This window comes from Schistocerca piceifrons, chromosome 4, assembly GCF_021461385.2.
Source record: "Schistocerca piceifrons isolate TAMUIC-IGC-003096 chromosome 4, iqSchPice1.1, whole genome shotgun sequence".
Taxonomy (NCBI): domain Eukaryota; kingdom Metazoa; phylum Arthropoda; class Insecta; order Orthoptera; family Acrididae; genus Schistocerca; species Schistocerca piceifrons.
The window spans coordinates 709,930,951-709,945,971 of record NC_060141.1 but is presented as its reverse complement, the minus strand read 5'-3'; the positions used below and the strand labels follow the sequence as shown (position 1 = coordinate 709,945,971).

The following is a 15,021-nucleotide window of genomic DNA, read 5'->3' as shown; positions in this document are numbered from 1 at the left end:
GTTCTGAAAGAGAGGTAGGTGAAAATTTTTTTCCGTTTGAAAATCTTTGCGGCCGCTTCTTTAGTATATCAAATTCTGCACAGAAATTAGTCATCTTAGGTTTAAAAATCTAGTCAGTTGCCGTGCTTCATTTTTGACTATCACTATTAGGCATAAGAATAATACGAATATAAACATGACACGATACATATATTCTTCCACGTTTGCTGTTGTCTCACTCTAGTTTCGTAGTTTATTAGGCAGGCAGGATTTAAATGAGATAGCAGCAAACATGAAAAATACGTGGCAAAATGTTTATATTCTCCTTGTGAAGAGAATACTGCACGTGATTCACATTTCATCAGGTTCCTATTAGCAACCATCTCTTCTCACAGGTAGGAAAAAATTGAGAACGTAGAGTTGGCCATATTGACAAACATCCCAAACAGTCTTGCCAGTCGGATTTTCGTAGTACATTGAAATTCTGCTACATTCGAAGATGAACAATACGGAATTTGTATTTACTTCGTTGGATAATGTATGAAAATGCAGTGGTTGAAACTCGGGGCGGAGAAAAAAAGCTCGTCTTGCACCCTTCTTGTTCTTCTTCTTCTGCTTCTTCTTCTTCTTCTTCTTCTTTTTTTTTTTTTACTGGCACAGAGGTTTTGGCGCCAGTATTTATCTCTGTGCCTACAAAGCTTGCCTGTGTGGCGCTACATATATTCGACGGCAGAAGTTAGTTGTGGCGGCACCTACCAACATTTTTCAGAACTTCCGCTTGCTTTGCACTCGATTCTAAGCCGCAGCCGGATTTTTCGATTACAAAAACTGAAAAAAAGTGCAGCTTAGATTCGAGTAAATACGGGAATTGAAACAATGTGCTACTCTGGAAGCCAGCAACTTTCACTTTTTGATGAGCAATAAAATTAATTTGCTGGCCCCTGCGGGGTTGATTCAATATCTAGGCCAGGGCTGCCCAACCTGTGGTCCAAAAAGTGAGCATCTATGACATTACCAGGAAAAAAAATTCTATAAAATTTTGTGTATGTAATGTTATGATGAATATCTTCATTTTCCCCCCCTTCTGTCAGCAGTTATTGTTAGTGCTAAGTGTATTGCAAGTCGCCCAAAATTACTCATCATCTCCCAGTGTGGCTTGCTTAAGCTAAAGGATTGGACAACCCCGATCTAGACACAATATAGCAAAGAGATGGGGATGGAACAAGCATATACGAATTTTAGTAGCGAAAGCAAATGGTCAGCTTCATTTATTGGGAGAGCTTCAGGATGGTGTCATTCACCTGTAGTACCGGAAATCATGTATGGAACACCAATGCGATCTGTTCTTGAGTATTGCTCAAGTGTGGAATTAAAGCAAGACGCTGAAGCAGTTCCGGGGTGTGCTGCGAAATTTGTTATCAGTAGGTTCAAACAACATACAAGTATTGCAAATATACCTCGGGAACTCAAATGGGAATGTGTCATTCTTTTCAGAGGAACGCTATTAACATACCTTTTGCTTAAGGACCGCAAAGGTAAGAGAAATTAGGGCTCGTAAGGAGGCATATGAATAGCCATTTTTCCCTCTCTCCATTTGCGTGTGGAATAGGAAAGGAAATGACTAATAGTGGTACAAGGTACCCTCTGTCACACATCATACAGTGGCTCGTGTAGTATGTATGTAGATGTAGACGCTTTTTAAAGTATCCTTCAGCTCAGTGGAAGTCTTACAGAAGTTTCCAATCCAGCACTCTTTCTCACATATACACGGCAATATTGTCCTTGCTGGAGGTCTGATGTTAATATACACTATGGAATCAAGAGTATCTGGACACCTGCCTGAAAATGACTTACAAGCTCATGGCACCCTCTATCGGTAATGCTTGAATTCAACATGGTGTTGGCCCATCCTTAGCCTTGATGACAGTTTCCACTCTCGCAGGCATACGTTCAATCAGGTGCTGCAAGGTTGCTTGGGGAATGGCAGCCCATTAAACACGGAGTGCTGCACTGAGGAGAGGTATCGATGTCGGTCAATGAGGCCTGGCACAAAGTCAGCGTTCCAAAACATCGCAAAGTTGTTCTATAGGATTCAGGTCAGTCCATTACAGGGATGTTATTGTCGTGTAACCACTCCACCACAGGCCATGCATTATGAACAAGTGCTTGATCATGTTGAAAGATGCAATCACCATCCCGGAATTCCTCTTCAACAATGGGTTCACCGGGCGTTCGACATACCCGCACCCTGCCATCGGATCACCACATTGCGTACCGTGATTCGTCACTTCACACAACGTTTTCCCACTGTTCAATCGTGCAATGATTACGCTCCTTACACAAAGCGAGGCATCGTTTGCCATTTACCGGCATGATGTGTGGCTTATGAGCAGCCGCTCGACCACGAAATCTGAGTTTTCTCACCTCCCACCTAACAGTCATAGTACTTGCAGTGGATCCTGATGCAGAGTGCAATTCCTGTGTGATGGTTTGGATAGATGTTTGCCTATTGCACATTATGACCTCCTTCCAGTGTCGGCGGTCTGTGTCAGTCAACAGACGACGTCGGCCTGTACGTTTTTGTGCTGTGTGTGTCCCTTCACGATTCCACTTCACTATCACATTGGACACAGTGGACCTAGGGATGTTTAGGAATGTGGAAGTCTCGCATACAGACATACGACAAGTGACACCCTATCAGCTGACCACATTCAAAGTCAGTGAGTACCGTGGAGTGCCCCATTCTGCTCTCTCATGATGTCTAATGACTAATGAGGTTGCTGATTTGGAGTACCTGGCAGTAGGTGGCAGCACAATGCACCGAATATGAGAAATGTATGTTTTGGGGGGAGTCCGGATACTTTTTATCACATAGTGTACTTCCTTCACAGTCACAAATCGTTAACAGAAAGGAGGATGCACAATTTTAAACTCTGCTGATCTGAATTGTTTCTTCAGTTGGGAAAAAAATATATATATATATATTTTCTCTGGTTCCTGTTAGAGAAGGTCCATGTTTAAACCTCTTTGTCTTCTGAACCTTAAAAATATTTTCTTCAATTTCTTCTTTGCCGACGAAACAAATTTAATGTCATTAATGCTTTTAGTGCAAAAGCAAAACAGATTTATAGGTCCAAGAATCTGACTACTAACTGGTCCTTATAAGCTTGCTCTTACTACTGATTACTTTCACAAACTGAGAAAATTTTTGAAAGTTTTGTATTGGGTGCTGGGGCCACCACTCAAATAATAAATAAAAATCAGAGCAAATTGTGTTTTACATATTCCATCAATTCATTGATAAAGACAAGAAGAATTATTGCATCATGTCGGTCAGTCACTGACAACATAAAAACTCAAATTTTACCTTCTGATTTTGTGGAAAAAAGAGGACAGAAAGATAGATGATGCTTAACTATTTTTCTCTTGGAAACCTTGCATTATTTTCTAAATGAACAATTTTGACAAAACCCATTAGGATAATAAGCGCCTCTTCCTTTATATAAAACTTAAGGACTTTTAGATGCACACTCTGATTTTTGGAAATCTAATGACATGACAGACACCAAATTTTTGTTCCAGCTTTTTCAATAAATTCATCCTCTGTGAAATGCTTTGCATCCAGGTTGCCCCTATCAGTAGTGTGAATCCATTGCTTGTATAAAATAATTTCCTGTGGATCATGTTGCATGAAATAGCTAAAAAATGCAGATGCTATAGCTTCTGCTCTATGTAACATGACGTACCATGATTTCCTTAAATCGCAGACTGCAAACACCTATGCTGAGAAACACAAGCAATTATTAGAGATACAAAAAAAGAAAAAACTATCCTCATTACTGGACTCTTTATACCCTTTCATTTTTTATAAAAAGAATTTTGTAGATCTGAATAATGCGTTAGAGATGTTTAAAAATCAAGAAAGATTACTTCCTTTTGCAGATTTTCAAGTTTTTTGATTCGAGCTCACTTCATAGTGCTCTGGATTTTTAATACTATCTTAACGGGTATTAAAAAATTGTAAAACACAACAAGAAATGGGTCATTTAATTTGAATACCAGTGGAATATGGGTGTATTTTTAATGCATTTTCACTGTGTCGTCATTTTGTTACGGCATTATATGCATCACCGTAAAACGAAATCTAGATTTTCAGGTGGTTTAGGACAGGGTCTTTCCAATGGAAAATGTTTAAAAGAGTTTGGAGAAAATACTTTTTTGTAAAAGTGGGCTGAAAATAAACATTTCAGGTATTTTTACAAAAATTGTCAACTTTGCCCTCAATTTGCAAAGTGCTGGAAAGCAACAGGGGGAATGTTTGATATTTGTACACCTTGTGTTGGTAAGTTACCACATGCAAAGTTTTGGCATTATCATGCACTTACTCCAGGAGACACAAAAAGCTAAACTATACATTTTTCCAAGCACTTTTTGTTGACTATGCCTAAAATTATCTATATGAAAACTGTTTATAAATCTTTATTATTTCACTTAAGAAAACGCAAAAAAGTTGTACAACGTGACCTAGGTCTGCTCAGGGCGCACTGCTGAAAGCTGTGGTAGGCAGTCAAACAAATGACTGTATCTCTCCAAGTATTATATTAGGAATTAGTATGGATGTTCACACAAAATTACATCAAAATCCGCGATTGTCATGGGGACACTTTTTCTGAAATTAGAGCATTTGACATAAAATGGCACTACTTTGTTATCATGAACAACCAAAAGAATTTTCACATTCTGTTTTCTCTAACTTACCAATATTGCTAGTTGTAACTCTTCTCTGACGTCTTTCAATGAACCAACGTCATCCCAGGTTACATCAGGAACAGTAGCAAAGCCTTCACGTTTAGCTGATGGTTGCACTGCTCGGAGAGCTTCTTTGAAGTCTGACTGCTGTATGTACAGTTCACTCAGTTGTTCACCTGTTAGTGGAGGCTGGTTGTGCAGCCAATCTACTAGGTCTGAAAGTGTAACATTTTGAAGGACTGTTTCTGTCACAGGTGCAGATGTCTTCTGACAACTATCCGCTGAAGGCAAATTCTTCTTTGTATTTATATTATCCTCTGGGGAGCTAATACCTTCCTTACTGGCATTTAATGCCACCATATCATGTATTTTGCTGTCAGGATCTACAGCTTTATCACCTTCCACCCCACTGCCAATTTCTTTTTCACTGACTTCACTGCTAGAACTATCACTATCTTTAGCTTTAACACTGACTGTTTTTTTCTTTTTTTGTTTTCCATTTTCCATTGCTTTTGATGGACTGTCTATGGTGACAACCTCCTTGTCCTGTTTACTTTGTGTTTTTGTTTTCAAATAATATTTTCCATTTTCCACCACTTTTGTCGGACTGTCTATGGTGACAAGCTCCTTGTCTTTTTTAATTTGTGCTTTTGTTTTCAACTCGCTGAATACTCTGGAATAAGAGAACAAAAGTTAAGGATTTTATTTTCATTCAGAAAAACATCTCTGTAAAGCAGAGTTGGTGTTATCAAGTATAAGGGATTTGTTGAGCATATAAAAAAAGATGAGTAATTATTTACTGGGACAAATGTGCAAGCTTTTCTTCTTTATTACTAGGAAGTGTTTTAATAGCACACAAAGTTAATTAAGTAAATAATCAAAACACACACACACACACACACACACACACACACACACACACACACACACGAACACTTTTTCACTTGACACTAGTATTAGTAGCTTTAGCATGCTACTCTCCTCTCCAAGGTCTTTAGGTACTACAACATTTGTTTCTAAAAGCTCCTTCATCATCATTTACAACTGCATGTTCTTGCTGTCTTCATGTCATTAAATGAAGACATTTTCTTCCACATTAGGAGAAGACAAAAGCCAATCTACAAAGACAGAAAGGAACGATCTCAAGAGGTCAACAGAGATCAAACCCACCAAAACAGAAATAGTTACTTTCTCAACTTCAAAGTAGAAGCTCCTCATTATTGCAATCCCATCGATTATTAAATGTAATTCACACTGTTCAACAGATTTTTCCATTTTTATTTTTTTATCCTCCACTATGGATCCTACCTCCTTCCAACTGCGCCTGTAAAAAAACTTTACCCTACCCCTAGCCAGAACCCAGCCCAACACATTGTTCCTGAATTGTTGTCAGCTCATGGAATCCACCAAAAGGCCTGGTCATCAATTTACCAATCTTTCACTGCAGCCCTCTCCTTTCATGATGATATCTATCTGTTCAAATTCTTTGAATCCATTGCCCTCACCAACCTAGTCCTGCAAAACCATACAAACCAAGCCCAAACCTCCTGCAATACTTCCTTGCCACCTACAAAATTCTCTTGCTTCCAAAGTTATACATCCCATCTTATAGGAACTAGAGTAGCACGTGCAATGCTATCTCCAAGCACACTCCAACATGTTCTCCTCATACTCCTGTCTTGGACAACCACTATCCACCACTCCTACAAGGGCCTCCATCACAGCTCTCCCACATCCCTTCATAGCTGTTAAACCCTGCCTTGCAGACTTTACTTTTACCACTACCGAAGAAGCTCACTCTCACCACCATCCAGAATTCAGAAACTAAACAGATCTGCAACAGTGTCAGACAGCAAGAGCTCCAGTCCCTCCTTAAATTCTTTGATCCATCCTGAAACTTTCCCCTGAATCTTCCTCTCACCTCACCCCCACCACCTCCTACTTGCTTCCTAAAGTTCATAAACCCAACCACCTAGGAAACCCCTTATGGCTGGTTACTGTGCCCCTGCAGAGAGAATCTCTGCTCTTGTGGGCCAACTTATTCAGCTTATTACCTGTAACCCATCCTCCTGTATAAAAAGACACCAACGATTTCCTCTGCCGACTCCTCACAGTTCCTGTTCCTTTACCACCCACAACCCTGCTCATCACTGTCAAATTCACTTGCCTCTACAGTATACTCTAACATTCCCAATGCCCATGGCCTTACCACTATTAAACACTATCTTTCCCAATGCCTGACAGACAATAAATCTACAACCTTCTTCCTGGTTACCATGACCAACTATATCCATACCCATAATTACTACTTCTTTGAAGCCTTCACCTACAAACAATTTCTTGGTGCAATAATTGGCATCCAAACATGGCACCACCCTCTGCCAACCTATTCATGCCTCATCCAGAGGAATGCTTTCCAACCACCCCAAATCCTGAACCCCTCACATGGCTCTGCTTCACTGATGACCTCTTCATGATGTGGACCTACAATGAGGACATCCTATCTACATTCCTTCAGGATTTCAACATCATCTCCACCACCAACTTCACCTGCAGCTCTTCAGTACAGTAAGCCACTTCATTGATGTTTCAGTGCCACCCAGGACTGGAGTGACTGAATCACATTTTTCATCGGAGTTCCAAGCATGACCTGAAATGAGGAACCTCCTCTACACTAACCTCCGATATTGGTATTCCGCCACTCACTCAAGTTATGCAATACTGTTGTCCATCTCTACTCCAATCCTAATCCCAACCCCATACCCAAGACACAGTTACCTGTGAAAGCCGCCATGTGATTAAAAACCTGAGCAGTAACCACTGTGCCACTTTTTAGTGGGCATAACAACTAATGAGCTGAAACTTACTGGCAGATTAAAACTGTGTGCCGGACCGAGACTCGAACTCGGGGCCTTTGCCTTTCGCAGGCAAGTGCTCTACCAACTGAGCTACCAAAGCACGACTCACGCCTGTCCTCACAGCTTTACTTCTGCCAGTACCTCGTCTCCTACCTTCCAAACTTTACAGAAGCTCTCCTGCGAACCGAGAAAGCCAAGTGGTGAGCACGCGCGACTTTAATGATCCAACAACATGCCATCGCTCGGTCCAGAGATGCTGCTTGAGCGACGTGCAGCAGCCGGCCGCTGTGGTAGAGAACTGACAGCAGCAACGAATAATTAATTAACTGTCAAAAGTTGGCGTGGTGCTGCATGTTTGTTCATTTTAAATGGTTCCTATGGTATGACACTGTATATGTGGACGAGGGAAAAAATTCCGGGATTTTTCCCAGATTTCCCGGTTAAAAAAATACACTTTCTCCTGGATGAAAATATACTTTTTCCGTGTTAACAATATACCTTTCCTCGGAACTTTAAAACTTATTAATCCTTTCAATGGTTGTGATTTTATACACTGGCGTAGAATTTCCCGGCACTTTAGAAAACGAAACTCAGGGGAAGAAACATGTTCAGGAAAGATGTCTGACGTGCAGCAACATGTACACTGCATATTTTCCAATTACGAAAGTATAAATACGAATTTCCACCAAACACCGCATGTTACTTTCCAAGGGATTGTAATCGAGATTGCGATGCGCTTTTGTAAGCCAGTCGTAGCTCATGTCAAGCCATCTCGCCAGCCGATGACCGTGTATATTCGGAGCATAGGACATGTGATGTAGTCAGTCAATAGCGACATCACTGTTAAGCAGCGCGAACACACAAATAGGAATATGTAATGGTTTAAATTAATATATATAGTGTTTCTACAAGAAAAGAAAAGCTTTCACATATAAGGTTGGATTAATAAGCTGCAAGAGAAGCTAGGCCTTCACACATAATGTTGATCTTTTTTTGCGCATGTTACACTTTAAGATACATCACACAAATGTGCCAGTAAAATTTTTAAAAACTGGCATAAATGTCTGATCTTCTGGGCTCGTAAATATTCCAAATGGTCGTCCTCAAAGATTTGATTTTTGAATGAGAGTCAAACACACTGTGATTTAAGAAATTCATCGGACATTCGCGCACAGAGTTCATCTTGTGTAAAAGGAAATTTACGTTACTTGAAAATAACACTTTTTAAACAACCATTCAGAAAATTTTCCCGCGATCTGTTAGAAATAAATTCGTTTCAGCAGTTGCACCAGATGACAGGTGTCGCCGCGTTTGCGCAGCTACAATGACGCAGGAAGCCCATACGCTCGTAGGTGTAAAACATTAAAAGATATTACATTATCTCATAAAAGAAACAAGACATTAGTAGAGATTCCAAGAGTATGGGAATTTTGTGAACCATATTAAAAAGTAATTCGGCTTAAAGTGCACATTCGTATGTCCACATTCAGATGTAAATTTTCTTGGAATACCAGTGCTGTGTTATCTCATGTTTGGTTCTTTATTATGGCGTAATGCCACACTTGCTACAAGATGAAAACGTGAATTTGAAATGCAGCGAACAGTTGAAACTACCCAATAGTGTGGAATTAAACACTTCGTTTCAAATAAATTGACCGTCTCAGCAGAAAAGATTAATGAAAGTCAAATTTCTTTAACAAACCGACAAAAAAACTTCATTGTTCTGCAAGGCGATTAATGCTTCACTGTCAGAAAGGTGGAAACAAGATCTGATACTAATACTATATTTTAGCCTTCCGTAATTATGTGAATGAATTTTAATTCACCTGATAGTTTCCAGCCACAGAAATCAGTTTTGTTTTCATTTGACGTGAGAGCAATAAACGAAGAGGAAACAACAAAATCAATACACGTAAACACAGTTCACGTGGAGACTACCACCTGCTCACTACAACTCAGACTGCTCTGTGCATGATGTCCGGATCTACGATATTTCCGAACCGGGACAATATTAGATAGTGGCGCTCCCCCTACCTCAAGCATTTGAGGGAGGACTCCAAAAATTTAAAAAATCGGGCTTTTCAAAGAATCTGCATTTTGTAGCGCACATCTTTCCGATGAGTCTGATACACGAAACATATATGTTTGAGGGAATGTAGCACATGTTATTTGATCTTAAGTGTGCCAAAGTGCAGTGCCACACACCTTGTCACACGTCTCTGTATTTCGCTCTGTGGAATCCAAATGTGTAATATTTTGCAATGGGTGCCATCAAACTATATTCAGGCCAGTGGAAATTAAAATGTCCTGTAGTGCCTCTCCTGCCCCAGTCGGCCGGTTTGACATCTACATCTACATCCATACTCTCCAAGCCACCTGATGGTGTGTGGCGGAGGGTACCTTGAGCACCTCTATCGGTTTCTATTCCAGTCTCGTACTGTTCGTGGAAAGAAAGATTGTCGGTATGTCTCTGTGTGGGCTCTAATCCCTCTGATTTTATCCTCGTGGTCTCTTCGCGAGATATACATAGGAGGGAGCAATATATTGTTTGACTCCTCGGTGAAGGTATGTTCTCGAAACTTCAACAAAAGCCCGTACCGAGCTACTGAGCATCTCTCTTGCAGAGTCTTCCACTGGAGTTTATCTATCATCTCTGTAACGCTTTCTCGATTACTAAATGATCCTGTAACGAAGCGCGTCGCTCTCCATTGGATCTACTCTCTCTCTTCTATCAACCCTATCTGGTACAGATCCCACACCGATGAGCAGTATTCAAGCAGTGGGTGAACAAGTGTACTGTAACCTAGTTCCTTAGTTATCGGACTGCATTTCCTTAGGATTCTTCCAATGAATCTCAGTCTGGCATCTGCTTTACCGATGATTAATCTTATATGGTCATTCCATTTTAAATCACACCTAATGCCTACTCCCAGATAATTTATGGAATTAACTGCTTCCAGTTGCTGACCTGCTATATTGTAGCTAAATAATAAAGGATCTTTCTTCCTATGTATTCGCAGCACATTCACTTGTCTACATTGTGATTCAACTGCCATTCCCTGCACCATGTGTCAATTAGTTGCAGATCCTCCTGCCCTCTTAAAATAATAAACTCACAATTAATACTGGATGGGATTATTTGTAACCCGAAGAACACGAATTCTTTAGAAAATTTGCACTCTTTATTGCCTATTAGCTAATAACTTGCTGTTTTTATATATAAAAAAAGAGGAGGTGACTTACCGAACGAAAGCGCTGGCAGGTCGATAGACACACAAAACAAACACAAACATACACACAAAATTCAAGCTTTCGCAACAAACTGTTGCCTCATCAGGAAAGAGGGAAGGAGAGGGGAAGACGAAAGGAAGTGGGTTTTAAGGGAGAGGGTAAGGAGTCATTCCAATCCCGGGAGCGGAAAGACTTACCTTAGGGGGAAAAAAGGACAGGTATGTGTGGATGGATATGTGCGTGTGAGCGAGAGTATACCTGTCCTTTTTTCCCCCTAAGGTAAGTCTTTCCGCTCCCGGGATTGGAATGACTCCTTACCCTCTCCCTTAAAACCCACTTCCTTTCGTCTTCCCCTCTCCTTCCCTCTTTCCTGATGAGGCAACAGTTTGTTGCGAAAGCTTGAATTTTGTGTGTATGTTTGTGTTTGTTTTGTGTGTCTATCGACCTGCCAGCGCTTTCGTTCGGTAAGTCACCTCCTCTTTTTTTATATATAATTTTTCCCACGTGGAATGTTTCCTTCTATTATATTAACTTGCTGTTTTGTGTGATATAGATAAAACCAGTAAAGATGGGAGACAAGCAAGACAGTACACATTTCTTCAATCCTTAAGTCCTAGCATTTTTTCTCTCTAATCTTGCTACAACTTTACATGGTGTGCTTTCCTTTATAGGAAAGAATCTATTACCTCATCAAAGTTCGTCAATGCTTTGCTACATGAAAAAACAAAATGTCATTGTCTAATATTAGAAAAGCTGTTAAGACAAATAGTACCCAAGACTGGCGTGGCTTCTCGATCTGATTACGTGTATTTTGTCACTGTCTACTAGATAAAACGAAATAGGCCTGCCTAATATTCCAGCAACTGTTACACACACCAAATAAATGAGACTGTTTTGCCACAAATGGTCATTTTTATAACACAGCAGAAGATAATTCACGAAGTACCAATATCAAATGCCTATTAGGCCAACTACAAGCAAAAAGTTTTATGTTAGGAAATAGTTTCACATTTCATTCATACTCTCTAGCTTCTGAAGCACAAGCTCAAAAAGTAGTAGTACAAAATTTTTATATCAATTTGGAATCATCATATTCTTCCATAATTCGTGGGAGTCCCCATTTCTTCTCCTTCCTCGTTCTAACAAACAATCTTGTCAACACTAATTCTGTAACTATTCCTGCCTATGTCAAAATTTATTCTCTGGTCAACTTCACAAATCCTGCCACTATCACCGGTTTAGTTACCCCGCATTTATTCTCCTGTTAGGCGTTGTGTGTTCGTACAACGCGTTTTCCATGTTACTTCCAGAATAGAACTTTAGCCGCTGCTATCCGGAGACTGTATAACTGGCCCTTAGTGGTGTAGCAGTCTGGCCAAAAATTTTCTGTCAACATTTCATTTTCTTGCATCACTGAGAAGATAATAAAATCTTTGTTGCCTGTTATTCCTGTTAGTCATTTATTTCTACTGTGGTAGACTGAATCTATGGAATTCACTAGTAATTATAACAACGCTGATCATTTGCAAACCCAGTCAACCACATAAACAGCAATTGTCATTCACCCTTACGTGTGAACGAAATTGCATTGCAATGTCAAACAAGTCCGCAGCATGTATTGCAACTAGACCCCCCCCCTCCCCCCCTTTTTTTTTTCAGGAATGTTTACTCCTAGATGCGACGGGGATTCCCCTGGCAGAGACATTGCATACACTATGCATGCATTCAAAAATCAACTTCCAATTCATTCAGAAATCAATATAGAATTTGATCATAAATGTTCAAAAACTAATAGGGATGCGTTCAAAATCATATGAGTAATCGATAGACCAATGTGCGCTGGATGCTAAGCGCTTTGTGAAACAAGGTCTTTTTACTCAATAATATGAATTCCCATATTTTTCCCAGTTTTCTCCCAGAAGCCAAATTCTTGGGTTTTTACCAGATTTCCCACACATATACACCCTGTCATTAAGAAATGTGATCTTATGTTAAATGTTTAACACAACAGAACAAGTATTACAGTTAGAAACTATGCATTTATCTTGAGACAGCGCAATTGACGGCAGGCGAATACCCATATTTTATTCATGGAGTATTTGAGAATGAGAGCACAGAGGCTTCCAACAAACTCGACATACAATTTCAAACCTTCACAAAACTTTTTCTCACTGACACCACCCACAAAATGATGAAAGACAAAACATTTATCACTCACTACATTTTTGCTGTTCATACAGTAAAACTTCAACAGACAGACATGACAATCTAATTTATTATTGTTTCCTATTACCTATATGCAACCCATTTTGCAGACAGTATCTACACATACTACTGAAAATACCCGCAAAATTATATCACTGTGTGATACACAGTTCGTGAGCTATGGTGTCATAGACACTTAGATGTTTGACTTCTGCTTAAAATGTCACACAGATTACCCAGACTACACTCGCCTGTAATGCATGAGAGCACTTTGTGACTTCCAATAAACTTTAACCATAATTCCAAACCTTTTCTTAATTACATGCTTAACACACAAAATTTAACACAAACTCATTTGTAAAGTAATCAGACATTTGAAGCTGTTTTATACGTGGAAGTTCAATTCTTTAAAGAATAGGATGTTTATTGGTGTCCTATCCGAGTTTGTATACTTTGGAGATAACAGACTACTTTTTAGAAAAAAGCAGCACTTCTTTATGACATACTTCCACTGATCTCTCAACTACCTACTATCATCTCTGCTATTTCTCATATTTTCAAATATTGTTTGATGCAAACAATTGTTTTCCACTTCTCATTCTGGACGCTGTCTCTCCCTTAACCTGATGCCCTGAGTGACTTTTCCATTATCCTTAAGCCTCACAAGTCCTTTCCCCCTAATCTTACATCTTAAGTAAACTTTGTCCATATTATAAATATATCCAGTTCACTGATTACTATCATTGGCTTACAGCAATATACACTTTACAATTAGACACACTGTGTGTTAAACTGGCCACTCAAAATGCACAGCACTGACTTGATTTGAAAACATTTAAGCAAAAAATCAACGATTAATAAGTAGTAATATCTATTTCTTAATAAGTATTAATACATTTTACTGTCTACTATTGAAATAAGTGGTAAAACATTTCTGAAGTTACATAAAAGGTATCTGAAGTGAGATGAAGAGAATTTTACATCACGGATACCTGTTCACAGCTACCATTGCAGCTTCCCTCATCAGTGCCATCAAATCAGCACCCACAAAGCCTGGAGTGTTTCGAGCAACCTCTTCAAAGTTGAAGTCTGGCACAAGGCGCAAATTTGTGCATAATACTTTAAGAATTTCTGCTCTTGCCTCCTGATTTGGAATTCCCAGGCAAACTTCACGGTCAAATCTACCTGCACGTCTAAGAGCAGGGTCCAAGGAGTCTGGTCGGTTGGTTGCTCCAATAACGAGAACACCTGAACCACCATCTCTCTGATTCAATTCTGCATTTGAATACATGGAAGAAAACAAGAGAAATTTAGATTTCCTAAAACAAAAACAGCAATATTATTCTATAATAAATTAAAAACTTTCCACTGTGTTGTCTTACATTTTAAGCCTACCAAGGGGGGGAGGGGAGGGGGGGGGGACACCAATCATCCAACCATTATGAAGGAACAACTTGAAACTTCTCTGCTCTGAAGTTTTAACTCTCTCTAGTTTAATCATTCAAATAGATCTCTTTTGCAAACCAAAACTACATATTGTGCCAGCTTTCCAGATTGAAATGGTAACTTACACATCACATAAAAGCAATTTATTATTATTATTATTATTATTAATGGGAATGAAATAATCGTGTATGTGTAACAAACACCCGAAGATGAGTGCCCTATGGGCAATAAAAAAAGGCAAAATACAAGCGATTTTGAACAGGGTTTTGAGACACTTTAGATATCACAAGAAGAAAGAGAACAACAGATGCGGAGATCCAACAGCAAAATGTGAAGTTTACAAAAAATTACTGTCAGGTAGATACAAACTAAACATCCTAAACTGCTCTAGAAATTGATGTGAGCACAGACTGAGAAAGAAAGCAAGTGAAAATACGTACGAGGTCGGAAAGAAGCCAGCAAATAATGTTAAGCATATAATATTGATTTTCAGAATTTATTTAAAAAACAGGGAAGTATACATGATTAATTTAAGTAATTTTGGACAGTCATA

General features: G+C 39.3%; 1 protein-coding gene across 2 annotated transcripts in view; it reads right to left on the bottom strand.

Moving 5' to 3' along the window:
* Window positions 1-15,021, bottom strand: part of LOC124795317 (nuclear valosin-containing protein-like) — a 158,331-nt gene that overhangs the window by 31,812 nt on the left and 111,498 nt on the right. For both annotated transcript variants that reach the window (XM_047259288.1, XM_047259289.1), the window contains exons 9-10: window positions 14,015-14,297; window positions 4,738-5,401 (exon numbers count right to left, since the gene is read on the bottom strand). In XM_047259288.1, the coding sequence (XP_047115244.1) occupies window positions 4,738-5,401; window positions 14,015-14,297 (947 nt within the window). The remainder of the gene's footprint in view (window positions 1-4,737; window positions 5,402-14,014; window positions 14,298-15,021) is intronic.